The sequence below is a fragment of the Onychomys torridus genome, chromosome 21 (assembly GCF_903995425.1).
Source record: "Onychomys torridus chromosome 21, mOncTor1.1, whole genome shotgun sequence".
Taxonomy (NCBI): domain Eukaryota; kingdom Metazoa; phylum Chordata; class Mammalia; order Rodentia; family Cricetidae; genus Onychomys; species Onychomys torridus.
Window position 1 is genome coordinate 9,366,023 of NC_050463.1, and position 18,544 is coordinate 9,384,566.

Below are 18,544 nucleotides of genomic sequence, written 5' to 3' on the forward strand. Positions count from 1 at the left end.
AATTAAGAACACAAGCTGCAACAACTTGACAGAGGAAATTCCCAATGTGACTTGTTTTCTAAAGTACTTGGAACAAAACCCTAAGCTTCCCTTGGTCTTGTAACTCAGCAAGGCTTGTGAATGAAAACACAATGACATTCTGCTTTAAAAGGTAAATAAAACTGAGATAAATTTAAAAAAATAATATATTTCATATCAATGTTTCATGGCAGAAATTGCCACAATAGATGCTTACCAAATAATAAGTAACAGTGAAATCAATCTCAATACTTACTACTTGTATGAAAGCTATCAAAACACCAAATAAGTAAGTGTGGCTCTTTTTATAAAAGCGTGTCTGAGAATGAGTTTGTGTGCACCAAAAATAATTAAAAGAGAGGAGCCACAAATTTGGAAGGAAATTGGAGGACTGGAAATTGTTGAGCAGAAGAGAGCAAGTAAGTAAATCATGTAAAAACAGGACATACATATATACATATATACATATATATATATATATATATATACACACATATATATATATATAATGAAAATGTCCTTATTGTTTGTTTTCATAATTAATTGAGGCTTCATATAAATAATTTTCCATGCAATTGATCAGCGCTTATTTATTTCATGGGAAACAAATTCTCATTTAATTGTCACTTGTGGATTCCATCATTAAATTTTCAGATACATTTCAAATATTAAGCTCCTTTAATAAAATGTTATGACATACTCTCACACAAAAAAAACTGATCTTCACACAAAAATGTCATGAACTGAATATTATTCTTATGCATTATATTGATCCACAAAAAGATTCATATTAGTGGCTTTTCAATACAGAAGTCTTTGAATTGTGAGCTCTGTCTGAGACAAATATATATGAGCAAGTTTGGTGCCATTTATAAATGTCATTACCCTAAGCATGATAGAAAGTAGGATGCTTTACCTTCTGACAATCATATAATATTCCTTTGAGTTCTGCCATTTGCTGATTTTCTACTTTTTGAAGAATGACTTCATTATTAGGCATTGGCCACAGCATGCATAGGATTGTATAAACTGCAACTCTTTTACTCTTGACCATGTCAAATTTGTGCTGTGCCAACAATTCCAATAAAGAATTGAATGAACAATTATTCGGGTGATATAGCTGGTCTTGGAGACCGAACAACTAAAATAATTCAACTCTAGTATCCTCTGAGAAATATCTACTTGGGATTTTGAAATATTAATTGTCTGTATAAACTTCCTAAATTTATAAACCTTACCATGGTGGTATGCAAAAGTGACAGTCCCATGGAAGGGGTCATGGCTAAAATCTCTCTAACTTGTGATGACACCCATTGTGAGGTGATAACCCAGATTTTCTGTGCACCTAAATATCCCTGTCTTCTGAACCTGACTTGTAGAGTTCATTTCACCAAAAATGGTAACCACCTTTGCTGATGATGTCATGATGTGCTTATCACATATCTTAGCCCCTGTCAAATATATATGCATGTTTCCTGGGATCACATTCACAAAGACTAAACAGACTCCATGTCCTTGCACCTCTTCTCAAATCTGAGAGAAAATGAATACCCTGGTGATGTGTAAATCTAATTAATCTTATCAATGGAAACCAGGAATCAGATATCAGGACAAAAGCCTAAAAGATCAAAAGAAGCAGGGGAGCAGCCACCATCACTTCCTACCTTTTCCATTCCTACAGTCCAAACGAGGCAAGATTCTGTCTTTGCCCTGCCTTATCTCTTACTGTTTCCTCTCTGTACAGACCTCCAGATATCTATGGTTAACTAGCGACTAGCTCTGCCCTCTGACTAAGCAAGCTTTATTTGTCAGAACACAAAGTATCATACAATATTTCCCCCTTTTTGTCTGAATAAAAACGTCAAGATTTCCAAGTGGAGCTCCAGGATTCCAATCGGCAAGAAAGAGGAGGATTTGTATGAGCAAGAATTGTTGAGACCATGATTGGAAAAAGCACAGGGACAAATAGCCAAACTAGTGGAAACACATGAACTATGAACCAATAGCTGAGGAGCCCCAAACTGGATCAGGCCCTCTGGATAAGTGAGACAGATGATTAGGTTGAACTGTTTGGGAGGCTCCCAGGCAGTGGGACTGGGACCTGTCCTTAGTGCATGATCTGGCTGTTTGGAACCTGGGGCTTATGCAGGAACACTTTGCTCAGCCTTGGCGAAGGGAGGAGGGGACTGGACCTGCCTCGACCAAATCTACCAGGCCAAGCTGAATTCCCAGAGAGTCCTTGCCTTGGAGGAGATGGAAATGGGGGGTAGGCTGGAGGGAGGGTGAGAGAAAGGAGGACAGGGGAATCTGTGGCTGGTATGTAAAATTAAATTATAAAAGAAAAAAAGTGAAGATTCCAACTAACAGAAAACTATATACAATAAGTACAATAACTATATACAAGTATATACAGGCAATAATTGTATTGACAATGTCTAGTCCATTAGCATTTGACAATTTCAAAGAAAAAACTCCATTATCTATCCTATCTTGGTGTTTACAAAGTGTTGTACCTAATTCATTTTCTATCCTAACTTGCATTACCAATCCAAAACTATCTTTTTATATCTCTAAACTTTACAAACTTTACACCTCTTTTCTGAGTGCCTTTTCTTAATTTGTTAAAAATGAAAACTATAGCAATAAGTATCTAGACTTCAACTCCATCAGACACCTGAGAAGCATATAATATTACCTGAGTAAGCAGGAAGTCCGGAGTGAACAACTTTCAAAATTAAGAAATGATAGAAACAGCTAGCTGCCTGGACAGTCACCCTAGGTTCCTCTGCAACATCTGGACATCCATCTTCAGCTTGTGAGACTAGAATATCTGATAGACTTTTCTGTGAAGCAGGATTTTTTTTCTTTGTTCTGGCAAGGTTCAGCAGTCACTTTCTTTTGTGTCCTGCTTGTCCAATTTGGACAGCATACTGTCAAAAGTCAAGGCAAGGGAAGTTTCTTGCCTAATGGATAACTTACCACAAAAAAAGCAAACTCCATATGCAGTTTCTTCAATGCCAATTATCTTTCTGAAGTAGATTGGTTCCGCCAGGGGCAAGCATGTTTCATTGTCATAAAAAAGTTATGTTATTAAAACATCTTAAATGTCATATTCTGTAGATCTCTGAAGTGTTTCAAGACCACTGATCTATCTAGAATATATCTCTGTTTGACCTTGAAAACATATCTAATACAACTACAAGTTTGATAGTAGTAGGTGACTAAATACTAAGCTGCATTGTTTTTTTTTTTTCATTTTACATACCAACCACATATCCTACTCTTCTTTCCTCCCACTCACTAGCCTTCTCCCCCAACCCAATCCCTATTCCCTCCTCCAACAAGGTAAGACATCCCATGGGTAGTCAGCAGATCCTAGTACATTGAGTTGAGGCAGATCCAAGCCCCTCTCCCTACACCAAGGCTGTGTATGGTGTCCCTACATAGGTAGTGGGCCCTAAAAAGACAGTTCATGCACCAGGGATGGATCCTGATTCTACTGCCAGGGGACTCCTTAAGCAGGTCAAGCTACACAACTGTCTCCCTTATACAGAGGGCCTAGTCCAGTTCCAAGGAAGCTCCACAGCTGTTGGTCTAAAGTTCAAGAGTTCCCACTAGCTTGGTTTGGTTGTCTCTGTAGGTTTCCCCTTAAAAATCGTGATACACCTTGCTCATAGAATCTCTCTTCTCTCTCTTCTGCTGGACTCCTAGAGCTCAGCCTGGTGCTTGGCTGTGGATCTCTGCATCAGCTTCCATCAGTTACTGGATGAAGGCTCTATGATGACAGTTAGGGTATTCACCAATCTGATTACTGGGACAAACCAGTTCAGGCATCCTCTCCACTATTGCTAGTAGTCTAAGGTTGGGTCATCCTTATGGATTCCTGAGAACTTCCCTAGCACCTGGTTTCTCTCTATCCCTATAATGTCTTCCTTTATCATGGGATCTCATTTATTGCTCTTCCACTCCATCCCTGTTCCAGCTTGACCATCCTGTTCCCTTATATTTTCATCCCCTATCCTCAACCCTTTGTTGTCCCCCTAACCCTAGTTTACTCATGTAGATCTCATTTGTTTTCCCTTTTCAGGGCAATCCATGCATCCCTTTTAGAGCTGTGGTTATAGTCTGGTTATCCTTTGTTTTACATCTAGTATCCACTTATGAGTGAGTACATATTTGTCCTTCAAAGTTGGGGTTACCTCACATAGGATGATATTATATAGTTCCATCTATTTGTCTGCAAACTTTATGATGTCATCGTTTTTTTTACCCTGCATTTCTTTATTACCCTAAATAGTTTGTAATAATAACTTTCAGGGACTAGAAATTCATATTATACTGTCAAATTAGCTGTATAGGTACAATGCCTTGAACAAGAGTGGCAGTGAGCCTAACCTGGCCTTCCTCCTCTCTCTGCTCTGGCCAAGGTGACTGTGGGAATGTTGAGTGTCGACTGCAATTCAGGTTTCCTTTTGCACATAGATTGGGGTGCAAGTTGGGCCAAGCTGCCTCTTCCCCCACCCCTTCACCAAGAAAACAGCCCCCTTGTGACACCAGTGAAAACTGGAGTCATAAACCCATCATGTAATGGTTGGAAAAGGATAAGGCCCCATCTCAGGACTGGGCAGACCAAGTCTCTAGATGACTGGCCACACTGGTAGAAGCCCATGAACTGTAGACTAGTGGATGTGGAGCCTCCATGGGATGGGAGTGGACTAGGCCCTGAATACGGAAGATGGTTGCTTGGCTCAAAATGTCTGGGGGGGCACCCAGATAGGGGCATCAGGATCCATCCCTGGTGCATGGGTAGGCTTTTAGGAGCCCAGTGACATTGGTGGTGTGCCGTCTTGCAGAGCCTTGGTGCAGTTGGGAGGGGCTTGGACCTGCCTAGGCTCAGTGTGCCAGGAACTGCTGACTACCCATGGGAGACCTTAATTTGGGGGATGTGGGGATGTTGGATGGCTTGGGAGGGAGGGCTGGGGGATAGGTGAGGGAGGAGATGGGATCTGTGGGTGGTATGTAGAGTGAGTAGAAAATTTCTTAATAAAGAAAAATTTTTAAAAAGAAATTTTTAATTCATTTTACATACCAATCACAGATCCCCCTCTTCCCTCCTCCCACCTTCAAGCCTTCCCCCACAACCTACCCTCCTACAAGAAGGTCAGGTCTCCCATGGGGAGTCCACAGAGCCTGGTACATTCAATAGAGGCAGGTCCAAGCCCCTCCCCCTGCCTCAAGGCTGTGAGAGGTGTCTCAATCATTTTTAAGACTTCTGTGCTAACCAAAACCCAAAATAAAAAAAATATTCCTAGAACTCTGAAGAGTAAAAACTATATGCTGGAAATATTTTTAACCTAAAATTACATAAGCATGTGAATACCCCTATCGGAGTAACTACAGTCTCATTGGATTTTTCTAGTTCCATGCTTGATTCTCCCCATACCTGCACCACCTCAGACAGTTCTTATAAGTAATTTTGTGGTTCTGAAGTTTGAAAATGAAAATTTAAGATTTGGTTTTCTATAAAAGTCAGTGTTCTTTGAGTGACATCTAGAAATTACTCTAATGCCATCCCACCTGGCAGAGTAAGGCAGCACTCGGTTTACAAAGTGCTCTGATCAATTTAGAGAAAGTTGATCCCATCTCCACCTGCCTGCCCCAGTCCACCCACAAATCTATGCTATTCTTCCTTCCCAGGGAGATCCATGCATCCCCTTGAGTTTTCTTGTTATGTAGCCTCTCTGAGTCTGTGGTTTGTAGCATGATTATCCTTTACTTAATAGGTAATGGCCACTTATAAGTGAGTACATGTCACGTTTGTCTTTGTAGGTCCAGGTTACCTCACTCAGGATGATAGTTTCTAGTTCCATCCATTTGCCTGCAAATTTCATGATGCCATTTAACAGTTGATTAGTAGTACTCCCTTGTATAAATATACCACATTTTTTATCCATTCTTCAGGTGAGGGACATCTATGTTGTTTCCAGTTTCTTTCCATTGATCAACCTGTCTGTGCTTATGCCAATATCATGTAGTTTTTACTACTTTAGCTCTGTAAAAGAGCTTGAAATCAGGGATGATATACAAACCTAGACACATTAAGAACAGGGAATCTCAATTGAAGAATGGCTACCAACGTCTTGGCCTATAGGCATGTGTATGTGGCATATTCTTAATTAATGATTGATATGAGATGACCTTACTGCTAATGGACAGTGCTAACCTTGGGAAGTTCTGAGAGTTATAAAAAGGAGGACTGTGGTGATATCTTGTGTACCCTAATAAAAGAATAATGACCTTCATTTTCATCAAGATGATTTCAATATTTTCCCACTTCCTGAAAAAAATGAGTGAACATAATGAATACATGAGATTAGATTTAAACTAATAGGAAAATGTTTTGACAAAGACACAAAATATTGTGTTAAAAATGCATTTGAAGAAGGATGGTGGTGGCCTACGTCTTTAATCCCAGCAACTGGGAGGCAGAGCCAGGCGGATCTCTGTGAGTTTGAGGCCAGCCTGGTCTACAGAATGAGATCCAGGACAGGCACCAAAGCTACACAGAGAAACCCTGTCTTGAAAAACCACAAAACCAAAAAACCAAAACCAAAAAAAAAAAATGCATTTGAACCTAAAACAAATAGTTCCCTAATTTCTCCAAATATTCACGATTTAAAAACCTGTGAAGCATACACACTTTTGTTCAGCTTTCTAGACTCCAAAATTATTCATTATAAAGTTTCTAAAATTATGACAATTTTTGGTCACTCAAAAATATCGTCCAGAAAGAAAAATCTTCAGGCTAACGAAGTGCTCTCTGTTGTGTTCAGCTTGCCTCCAAATTGCATAAATAACCCTAAACTTCGATGATAATACAACCACATAACATTGTTATATTTGTGTATTTACATTTTTGTAAAATATGAATTTGGGTGCATAACTTAGAAGGTGACTGAAAGCTGCTGCCCCCAAGGGCTTCAGTAAACTAAAAAGAATCTGTACTCTGTTTCCTATTGGCTTTAGGACTTAGGACTCTTTTGTTGTTTTGTTTTGTGAGACAGGGTTTCTCTGTGAGGACTGGAGTTCCACTAGGGCAGTGGAAAGAGGAGCCCAGCTCAAGCTGCTTGGCTGTGAGGACCTTGGCCGAGGCCCCGCCTCCTAATCCCGGTAGCACTGGGAAGCCCGCCCCGACTGAGTGCTAGTGCAGTGCGCAGGCGTGTGTCCAGGCGGGCTCCGGAAATCACTTGTGCGTGGTTTGAAACGGTTGCCAGGTTTCCGGGTGGCTTGTGGGTGAGTGAACTCAGGGGTCGTGGTTGGTTTGTCCCTGAATGATATAACCGGGTTGTTTAGTTTAGTGCCGAAAAGCATGCTGTTTCGCCGGCGGCATTAACCCGTTGTCTTCCGCATCCTGAGGGTTGGGGTGGGGCGAGTGGCTCCAGGTACCTGCCCAGGTGCAGATCAATGGTTTGGGGACGTGGGTCCCCACGCATTAAAGTAGTGATGTTTAGTGAGTGGCCCTGGCAAGAGTTTCAGAAGATTGAACCTGGTGCACAGTTAGCATGAGTTATCGTTTCTCGGTTATTTACGATTTCGAGGAGGAGGCACCTAGTATACTTGGAATGAAGAAGCTTTTGTTTCAGCGCGCATACACAAACTTTTTAAACTGCCAAGGGTATAACAAAACAGAAACCAAATCAGTTCTGCCCCATTGCCTGTATATTTTAAAATACCGTACCGTGGCGAAGTTAGAGAAATTTTCACAGATCTTTGTTTTGAGACAGTGTCTATGTAGCATTTGCTGCCCTGAAATAGTCTGTGTAGACCATTCTGTCCTAGAACTCACAGAGATCCGCCCGCTTTTGACTCTCGTATTGCTAGGACTAAAGGTGTGAGCCACTATCCCTGTTTACAGATCTTAAAACTAGCTTTTAGGAGTACTTTTAATACAAAGGCTAAGTGAAGAGTAGTTCCCTTTTGTCCCCTTAGAAGCGTGCTGTTTATAACCAACCCAATACTGAAATTAACTTATTAAAGAAAGCAAAACCGGAAAAAAAAAAAAAGAAAGAAAGAAAAAGAAAGCAAAACCAAAATTATGTCAAAGATGTTTAAGGCAAATTATGGGCTATACTGGTAATAAAATGTTGCTCTTTGTGTTCTCAGCAGCAAGTATCAGCTTGAAGGTTCTATTTGAATTTTCTTTGGACATCATTATGAAGCAGATTTGTTGCCACTTCAATTACTGAAGGAATTCAAAGGGTTACCGGAAGTTCCGCTACTGAATAAATTACAGAAACTAGCTTTTAGATCTCTACAGCCAGGATGTGATTATAGCAAGATGTATATCCAGGTAAGTTTGTTAACTCAGAATGCCATTTTCCTCCTAAAAATTATGCACATATTTTATGTATAGTATCTTTGTGAGAGCACTTAAGATAGACATTTTTATTTGTGTTTTGTTTTTTGCCATTACAGCTGAGACTGAATATTTCTGTTAATTCATGATTTTTCAGCTTTCACTTAGCAAACATTTATTGTTTTGTGATGCACTAGAATATGTTTCTGAGGTACAAAGATAAATAGATCTAGTCACCATACTAAAGGTGATCTCTAATTTTAATTAATAAGAAGCAATAGCACTTTGATATGTGAACATAAGAGAATTTTTGTTTCTGATGTGTTAGATTATGGGAGATGAATTGGGACTTTCGAGGTAACCGTATTTTCCTTTCTTTGGGATGAGAACAGTCGTGTATGCTGAAGAATTTGGATGCTACAGTAATGATGTGGGAGTCTCCCACCAGATATGAGCAGGGGAAAGACATGACTCGCTTTGAGTTTAAACCACTCTGCCTCCTGCACAAAGATATGGCATAGCAAATGAAGTGGAAAAAAACAACAAAAAACCCAATTAGGCCATGACAGTAATGCAGATAAGAGATGGTAACTGATTTTCATTACTGGTAGGACAGTGGGAGTAGTAATCTAATGCTAATAACAAACAGCATTTATTGGGTGTTTTCTCTGTGCCTGGTGGCTTCTTAGGTATTGTGTACATGAACTCATTTAATTATCACAAAACTTTATGACATCAGTGCTTTATACCTTACCTATATGTTTGGAGGGAACTACATTTCAGAAGGGTTAAGTGATTTTCCTGAGGTCAGATAGCTAATAAGTGGTAGAGGTGACATTTAAATCTAGATAGTTTGTTTCAGACTTGAGATAAAATCAAGAGTTAAAAGGCCTTGGAGAAAGATTAGACTAGAGAGCCTGTGAGTTCAGGAAGCTTAACTGTCTGTAATTCCTAGCCATACTGGGCAAGGTGAGTGGAGATACACATTTAAGCCCTGGGTTCAAATCTCGATGTGTGTAGGTGAGATCTTTGTGTGGGACCATCTTGACCTGCACCTAACTGTAGGCTTGGGCTTTGCTCCTCTGTCCTTTTCCAAATAGGAGTAGAAGGTGGTTTTTGTTTTGTTTCTTTCTGTTCTTTTTTCCAGCCACACTAGGTTTTCACAAAATTCACAGGCCTGTTTCTCCACTCTTCACATTGTGAGGCCTTTGTTCTGAATGACTGATCCGGTAGTTAGTGGTTAGCAGCTACTAGATGCCCTGTATTTTTCTAAAGACGTTTCTTGGTGCCAACAATCCATTAAATGTATTCTGTAAATTTTCTCTCAGGTACTAGGCAATGTCTGCTTTTTGCTTTACGTGAGGCATGTCTCACAAAAGAATGTTTCCTCTGTTCTCTGGTAGTTTATTGCCTTGGACCTCCTTTATTGGGTCAAGGAAAGTTTTAAAATTTTGCAAGTTGTCCAGCTGTTTGCTGTTACTATTCCTTCTGAGTCATGCATTATCTACATCCTTAGTCTGTGATAATTTTTTTTTTAATGTTTTGCTGTGATTTTTTGAGACAATGTCTCTCTATATAGCTCTGGGTATCTTGGAACATGCCTGGGATCTGCCTGCCTCTGCCTGGGATTAAATACTATCTCCACCACCACATCTGGCTTATGGTGACTCTTTCAGGAATAAAATTGTCATAGTTTCTGTCTTATCAGTAGACTTGAAGTCTTTCTGATAGCTATGTTAAATTCTGGAATGTCATGTGGAGGAGTATTGATGTAGCATCAACTTTTAAAACTTTCTTCAATAAATAAAACAGATACCCCTATGGATGTTTACAGAGAGTCCATGGGGTGTGCGTAAGAGAAATTTAAATATGAAAACCAAAAGAAATTATGGAAAGTATTGTGAGGAAACACTTCATTCTGTCTATACTTTTGACTAATTATTTTTTGTAAGTTGAGAAATTGGAGCACAGACTAAATTGTATTTGTTTCTTAGTGTATTGACCTGGCCTTGTTTTCCTGATTTATGAGTTTTTCATTTCACATTTGAAATTTTTTTCTTTCTTAAATTGCCATGGGTTTCTAAAATCAAGCTTTGTTTTATTTTGTTAAGAGATAGTATTATAGGATAAAACAAAGCTTGGAAAGATTGATGAACTTCACTGTTTTTCTGTAACTTAAGTAAGGATTAAAAAATCAAGTTATGAACCATACGTATTTTTAGGTCCTCAGATTTTTCTTAGGTGACTTAATATTTACTTGAGTGTGGTATATTGACTTCCTCAAAGGATGGTCCAAGTGAAATTCAGAGAAAAGATTCTCTGAAGATGAATGAAGGTAATAGACTGGCATTGTGACCTGGAACATGCTTGTAGTAAACTGAGTATAATCAAGAGGACTAGGCAGTGCAAGTTTTAAAGGCAAATGAGCATGCTTTCTGAAGATGGCCATAGTCTTCAGCAGCAAGGATGTCATCAGTCCAGACTTGCACATACGAAGGGTGTGTGTGTGTGTGTGTGTGTGTGTGTGTGTGTGTGTGTGTAACTGCAATGGTCTCTGCAGGGCTTAGGCTGCAACAGAGACATTTGTAACAGTAACTCCTTGGTAGTGGTTTGTGAGAACCCTTCTTCAGAACCTCCAAGTGGCTTTATGTGTTTTGTTAGTATTCTGAAAGCTTTCTCAGAAGATAAAAAAAATTAAAATGCATTAAGTTCTGTTCTGACTTTTGCATATATATATATAGTTAGAAACAATCTTCCTTACTAACTTTTTTCTCTCCATTTCAGGGAAAACTCTCAATTATTTCTTTAGCATTTGGAAATAAAGCAGCTGTTTTGAAGATTAGACCTTAAGGTATGAAGTATACATACACTGTATTTCTGCTTAGCGTTTAACTTGTCCTCTAGAACTAGGTAACTGTTGAGATGTATATTTCACAGGGATATACACATGTATGGAGATTTTAATAGATAACACATTCCTCGTAGTGTAGATGTACTGTACAATGTCTGTAAGGTAAAGCTGCTTTTGCCTTTACTAAAGCTCTGCTCCTTTCTTTCATAGGTGAAATTCCTTTTGAAAGAACCTTGAAATAGGCATAAGATGTCCCAAGACCAAGTTTTCAACACAAAGGAGGTTTATTTGCCCTAGAGTGGCAAAGGACAGGGAATAAGAGACAAAGATAGGAGATAGAAGGCAAGGGAGAGAGGGAAGGGATATTTGCTCTGAGGAATGAAAGACTGCCTCTGGATAGAGAAGAGACAGACTGTCGGCAAATGGCAGTTTATAAAGGAAAAGAGGGAACTCCTGTGTTAGGATGATCTGGTTTATTTTGATTGGGCATGTTAATTAGGAGAGCCAAAGGGGGTGGGGCTTTTGATTCCTGGACTTACATGCTTTGATTGCTGGACCTTGGTAGTCAGCCTCAATAGGAGGTAGGGCCAGATAAGGGAATGGACCTTGGTGGCTAGTTTTAGGATTATAATCTAATGGTTTAGCCAGCCAGAGGAATGAGAGAGAAGGGTAAAAGGTAAAAGCCATTGGTGACATGTTGGCCAGGCTTGGGCCTATGTTCACCATGCTTGTGCTCTTCTCCTTTCCTCTCACATCCAGGCTGTTGGAGTAGCTAACTCTCCTTTCTATTTGTACTTTAATGAACATGACCTAATCACCTTAGTAACTTTGTTAAAAGTTTAATTTCAATATATAACTTTTTACATAGATGCCTTCATAGAGGGAGAATTCTCTCTTTGTTATTGCTCAAGTAATTCTGGCAAGCTAGGAAGAGTACCTTGGGCATTTAAATGCTCCCAGGCCATCTCATTTAATGCCTATAATTGACATTAATTAATAATTAGATGGTCTGGAGCAGTCAATGGAAGCCAGACTATGAACTACACTACTAAAACCCACCAGTGGATTAGACACTGTTATTATTAGCACTGGGCATGCAGTGGTGAATCAGACTTAATGATAACTTCCTGTGTTTATGTCATATAGGAGAGAAGATGTAAAATAAATAATTATAAAAAATCATGTAGGATATGTAGCATGAATCTTGAAGTTCCTCAGGTGATCCTGTTTCCTCAGGCTGGAAGCCTCTGAGCCCTCATTCAGAATGGATCTCAGCTGAACTGTGCTGCTCAAACCTAAAAGCTTAACCAGCCAAATGCTTTTAGTTTCTGGTCTTCGTGCCTTGTATATAGTTCTACTTTCTGCCATCACTCCCTGGGATTAAAGGCAGGTGTCACCAAGCCTGACTATTCCCAATGTGGCCTTGAACTCACAGAGATCCAGGCAGATTTCTGGCTCTGGAATGCTAGGATTAAAAGTGTGAGGGCCAGCCGGGGTGGTGGTGGTGCATGCCTTTAATCCCAGCACTTGGAAGGCAGAGGCAGGAGGATCTCTGTGAATTCGAGGCTAGCCTGGTCTCCAAAGCGAGTTCTAGGAAAGGCGTAAAGCTACACAGAGAAACCCTGTCTCGAAAAACCAAAAAAAAAAAAAAAAAAAAAGTATTTAGGGCTGGAGAGATGGCTCAGAGGTTAAGAGCACTGACTGCTCTTCCAGAGGTCCTGAGTTCAATTCTCAGCAACCACATGGTGGCTCACAGCCATCTGTAATGAGACCTGGTGCTCTCTTCTGGCCTGCAGTCATACATGCTGTATATATAATAAATAAATCTTAAATAAAAAAAGGTGTGAATGCCACCATTTTGTGGCCTCTATGTCTGTCTAGTGGTTGTTCCGTTCTCTGACCCCAGATAAATTTATTAGGGTGCATAATATTTTGGGGAATACAATATCACCACAAGGATATTCCTGGGGGCCAGCCCTGGTGGTTGACTGGTTCCAGAGATGATACAAGTGTTGTATGTTTTGTTTGTGTTCTGACAAATACAGTTTGCCCGGAGATCAGAGAGTGGAGCTAGCCACTAGTTAAACATGGAGACCAGACAGTGGTAGCACACAACTTTAATCCCATTATTTGGAAGGAGGAAGAAGGAAGGTCGGGAGTTCAAGGCCGCCCTGGGCTATATGAGGTTGGACCATCTAAAAGAGAAACAGAGCTTGGCAGTGGTAGTGCATGCCTTTAATCCCAGCACTAGGGAGGTGGATACAGGAGTATAAGGTGGTGGACACAGGATCTCATCTGCCCATTCAGTCTGAGGATTCAGTTCGTAGAGACAGGATCCCCTGCTTTTGGTCTGAGGATTTGGAGAAGTAAGAAATGACTGTGGCTGTTGTGCGTCTCTGGTCTTTCGGCTTTAACCCTCAATATGAGACTGGGGTTTTATTGTTAAAACTATTAGGATCACACTTCATACAAGGAGGAGGCGAGGGAAGGATCGAGTCAGGCCGTGGATATTGTGGAAATCTTGCAGCCTGACTGATTGGTAGTCAGAGTACTTCTTTACTTATATAGAATTCAGTAATCAGTGATAGATTCATATTGTTCCAAAACATAGATCATTTCTGTCCCCAGACATGTTTAACTTCCTCTTATATATCTAAGTTTAATCATTATTAATAAACTGTGATAGAACAGAGTTATCTTTTTTTTTATTCTCTCCTCTCCCTACATGACCCTACTGTTCCATTCCCACCTTCCCCAACTCCACCCATAAAATCTCCCAGGGAGATCCTTGTGTCCCCCCAGGTCCCTTCCCTATGCCCAACTACAGTGGATTATAGCATGGTTATTTAGTTAATGTCTAATATTCATATATCTACATATCTCATTTATTTTTGAACAGAGTTATCTTTTGCAGTCATTTTCTCTCATCAACCTCATAATCCAACTTCTGCTAGACAGAAAGAAAATCTCCAAGCTAGCCCAGGCAGATTGCCATGTCCCAAGCACTATATTATTAACTCTTAATGGTCAGAATGCCAGTTGTCAATAGGCCCAAGAAAACTCAGGTCACTGCTGCTGCAGTTATTCAATTTTTGCCATAATACAATATTTACATTTTATATCTTTAGGGAATTTATTTATATCTCTAATCCTGGCATTCTTTTGCTTCTTGGTCATATGACATAGTGGCTCTGTGGGAGGAAAGGGAGTTCATGACACCTCATTCTTTTATTATCTTTCTACATCATTCTTTGCCCATCAGTATAAACCCCTGTGTAGGGCAGGCGTAACTTCAGCCGATCTAACTTTGTTGCTGTGTATGCCACATAATCTCCTGGGTGTATAACTTGTACTTTGTTCTGATCATCTTGTTCCTGAGTAAGTACAGGGGCAGATGTTTCAAGAATATCTTAGAGCCTCAAAAAGAGATCTCTGGCTTCTTTATGTCAGAAGCTCCAAGGCATAATGAAGACCTTCAAGTAGATAAGGATGTCTTCCCTAAAAGTGGGAGGGATAGTATGCTCAGGACTTTTCTGGGGGAGCTAAGAAGCAGTGCTCCTGGGAGTAGGCATAAATGATTCATAAGAAGTTTTCCATCAATCCTGTATCCCCAAATTGTATAAATAGTAAAAGCCTCCAAGCATGTAACCTGTGAAGATCAAAACGAAAAGTATCATGGCTTTGCTGGGTCCTGATCAAGCAGCTGTGCTGGCTTTTATGACTTTTGCCATTCCTATCAGATATGGCTATGCCAGGATATGAGTATGGTCTTGACAAACACAAAACAAAACAAAAAACAAGTTTATGGCCCATAAAGACATACTCAAAATAAATTTTCTGAAGCAATCTAATGTATCTACTCTATTCATTAAATAAAAAGGATTGATAGATAATTGAAACTTGCCTGTTTGGGGATTTCTAGTAGCTAGAAATGGTAAATGACTGTTAAGTCGACTGTAAAGTTCAGGCAGGACAGAAAGTAAATAAATAGGAGGCACATTTATGAACTTCATGTGTGAAGTTGCAGAGCAGCCATTCATTAGTTAAGAAAACAAGAAATGAGTATAGTATAATGTAGGACAAACAGTATTTCAGACCATCTAGGTCTTTCATTAAGCCATAGAGTTTTATCAGTTAGAAACATGCCTATGGGAAAATGAACAAGTCATCATCAGAATTTTCACAAAGGAAACACAAACTTGTAATTAGTATCTAACCTGAAAGAGATAGTATGAGGACAACTCTTCTAGTCCTGTGCTCCCAAGGATAATGATGTCTTTGTGGTCCACAGATTCGTTTGTTTTCCTTTTCATTTCATAGCATCACATCTCTCACAGACAGCATAGCTACAGATGGGTGATAGACCCCCTCCTGGACAGTGAAAATGCTGACCACAGTGAATAGAGAGTTCTGGAAGTGGGCATCAGGCCCAGTGCACAAGAGACTTTTATATGGTACATATTAAAAGTAGAAAGAGACTGAAGCCCAAGAATTTTATTGATATCTTTTTTTTTTTTTTGAGACAGGGTTTCTCTGTGTAGTTTTGGTGCCTGTCCTGGATCTCACTGTGTAGACCAGGATGGTCTCGAACTCACAGAGATTCGTCTGGCTCTGCCTCCCCAGTGCTGGGATTAAAGGCATGAGCTACCACCGCCCAGCTTTTATTGATATCTAAAGAATTTGTTGTTAAAATTGAATCAATAAAGTTAGCTATATATTGCAACAGATAAAAGCCTGGCCATTTCTGTTTAGGGAAGACATGAAGTAAAAGAGAATGAAAGAAAATTAAGGAGAATGACCTTATTATAGCTAAAAACAAAAGTGAAACAGGAGTCCCTATATGTACTGGTGTTAAAATACAGAGTTTTTATGTCAATATCCTGAATCAGTTCTTATGTCTGACCTGCTGGATATTGATATATATTAGAGATTTTGCATTATGGATAAAGCCTATCTCAGTGTGCTGTCTCTAGATTTAGTCATTTAAATTTTGTTTTTACTACTGTTATGACATCTGCCTCATTATATGTACTCACTCACACTGCTCATTTGCATAAGCAGAGGGGTAGTTTTAGAAGTCTCACTAAATACAATTTTCTAAGCAATGTAGTTAGTGCCCTTTTGATCCATGGAGCGGGCATTACAGCCATCCATGGCTCTCCTGTATCTGTAAGTGATGGAGGCTCTTAAGGAAAGTTGTATCTTCAGTAAGCATTAAACAAGTTTAGGGGGCAGTGTTGGTGCATGCCTTTAATCCCAGCACTCTGGAGGCAGAGGCAGGCGGATCTCTGTGAGTTCAAGGCCAGCCTGGTCTACAGAGCGAGATCCAGGAAAGGCACAGAGCTACACAGAGAAATCCTGTCTCGAAAAACCAAAAACCAAAACAAAACAAAACAAAAAAACAAGTTTAGGTTAACCTGGCTCTACTTATAGATGTGCCTACCAATTATTAAAATATTCTATGAATGTGACTTGTGATGTTCAGAGTTATTTACTGATTGATGGAAGATAATTTTCCCATGTTGGACACCGTTGCAGTGTCTGGATTTATAGACTTGTCAAAGCAAGCAGAGGTAATAAGTACTGCATAGTCTTGATGGCATGTAAAGATTTTCAACCAACTGTTTATGTAAGTGTACACTTTTACTCCCTTGTCATGTTTTGGATAGAATACTGTTTCTGTAAGTCTGGGTGAACTGCTTAGTCTAATTGGGTTTTTAAGTTGCATGTGGAATTTGAAATATTCTCATTGAATTGAATTGCCAAAATAAACTGACAATAGATAGATTAGCAGGAAATAAAACTGTTATCAGTACACATGAGCCGTAAAGAAAACAACACACTGAAAAAAAGACTAGAGTTTGAGGCTTGAATACCCACTCCTCCCCTTCAGAATTATTTATTATTTACCCCCCAAAAAATAGAAAAAAAAATCACCTAAGTAGTAGATAACATAGAGTTCCTCTGTGCTTGAGTGTGACATTGGGTTGTTAGTTTCTTCCTCTGTGCCGTGTCTGGGCTTGGTTAATGAAGTCACCAAAACGAGAAAAGTGGGGGTTTCTGTCTTTGGTCCTTGGCCCTACTTAGGTTAGGGAACCTCAGACAAAGCCCTCTGCTGTTCCCTGAAGGCTCTCAGTTTGAGGTCCAAAGCAGAATACATGAGAGCAGCATTTTCTGGGTCCCTAACAGTTGAACATTTTAAATAAGAAGGAAGAAGAAGAAGAAGAAGAAGAAGAAGAAGAAGAAGAGGAGGAGGAGGAGGAGGAGGAGGAGGAGGAGGAGGAGGAGGAGGAGGAGGAGGAGGAGGAGGAGGAGGAGGAAGAAGAATAAGAATTAAATGGGTTCCTGCTTTGTGAATGACTCCATGTAGAAATGAGGCTCTTTTAAATCTATAGTTGTGTATCTCTCAGTGATAATAAAACACAATGAATAAGTTTGAAGATGGTCAAATTTGTACTTAAAGTGAGTATTACTTGGGGAAAGTCTGGGTGTGATTCTGTACATGGAGAAAAATTGAATACCAACTCCAATTTTCTACCTCTTAGACTTTTTAAATTATATATATGGATGTGTCCAAGTGGGGTCGGGGAGTCAGCCCCTGCTGCTGGCGTCACAGTCAGTTGTGAGTAGCATCGTGGAGTATTTGAGTACTGTTAAATGTACAGTTAACCCTATGTGAAGCCTGTGATCACATTGGAGATAGCATGCATACAAGTAAGCCTTTTCTCTTTCGTTTTCAGGGGATTTTGGTAAATCTGTAAGGGGATTTTCCACAGAAACAATGTCTTCGGTAAGATGATATTTAATTTCATTTAGGATACACAATGTACACACACATTGGATCTACTTTATAGTTTGATTTTAAATTAGCTTACTTTATACTTGAAATATACTATATTGTCAATACAGTGGAAAACTGATACCTTCACTTTTTTTATATGATGATGTTATATTACAGTTCTATGTTTACCTAGTAATTATTTTGTTGCCTGCATTATCTAAAAATATCTACATAAGGTCTACACCCATACTTTATGAAGGCATTGCAGTTTTTATTAGTTTAAACCACAAGCAAATTCTTTTTGCTTTTTGTCAGCTTGTATTATATTAGTCTTTTATGTACTGAATTATGACTTAACAGATTGTACCAATGAAAACTTTTGTTACTTGTGATAAATTCTTTAACCAATTTTTATTGTTTTATACAAGTTTGGTGTTCAAAGCAGCAGTGGAAAGGCTCCCATAGGCACGGCTGAGTGAGCCTGGGAAGAAGACCATGTGTGCTAAAGTTAATATAAATAACACCTACACTTGTTACT

At 39.4% G+C, this 18,544-nt stretch overlaps 1 protein-coding gene across 3 annotated transcripts in view; it reads left to right on the top strand.

Moving 5' to 3' along the window:
• Positions 1-7,238: 7,238 nt before the first annotated feature.
• Positions 7,239-18,544, top strand: part of LOC118571689 (protection of telomeres protein 1-like) — a 53,108-nt gene continuing 41,802 nt past the window's right edge. For 2 of the 3 annotated variants that reach the window (XM_036170903.1, XM_036170905.1), the window contains exons 1-4: positions 7,239-7,311; positions 8,182-8,368; positions 11,159-11,225; positions 17,966-18,015. In XM_036170903.1, the coding sequence (XP_036026796.1) occupies positions 18,007-18,015 (9 nt within the window). In that variant the 5' untranslated portion in view covers positions 7,239-7,311; positions 8,182-8,368; positions 11,159-11,225; positions 17,966-18,006. The remainder of the gene's footprint in view (positions 7,312-8,181; positions 8,369-11,158; positions 11,226-17,965; positions 18,016-18,544) is intronic. The other variant, XM_036170904.1, reaches the window with a different exon arrangement.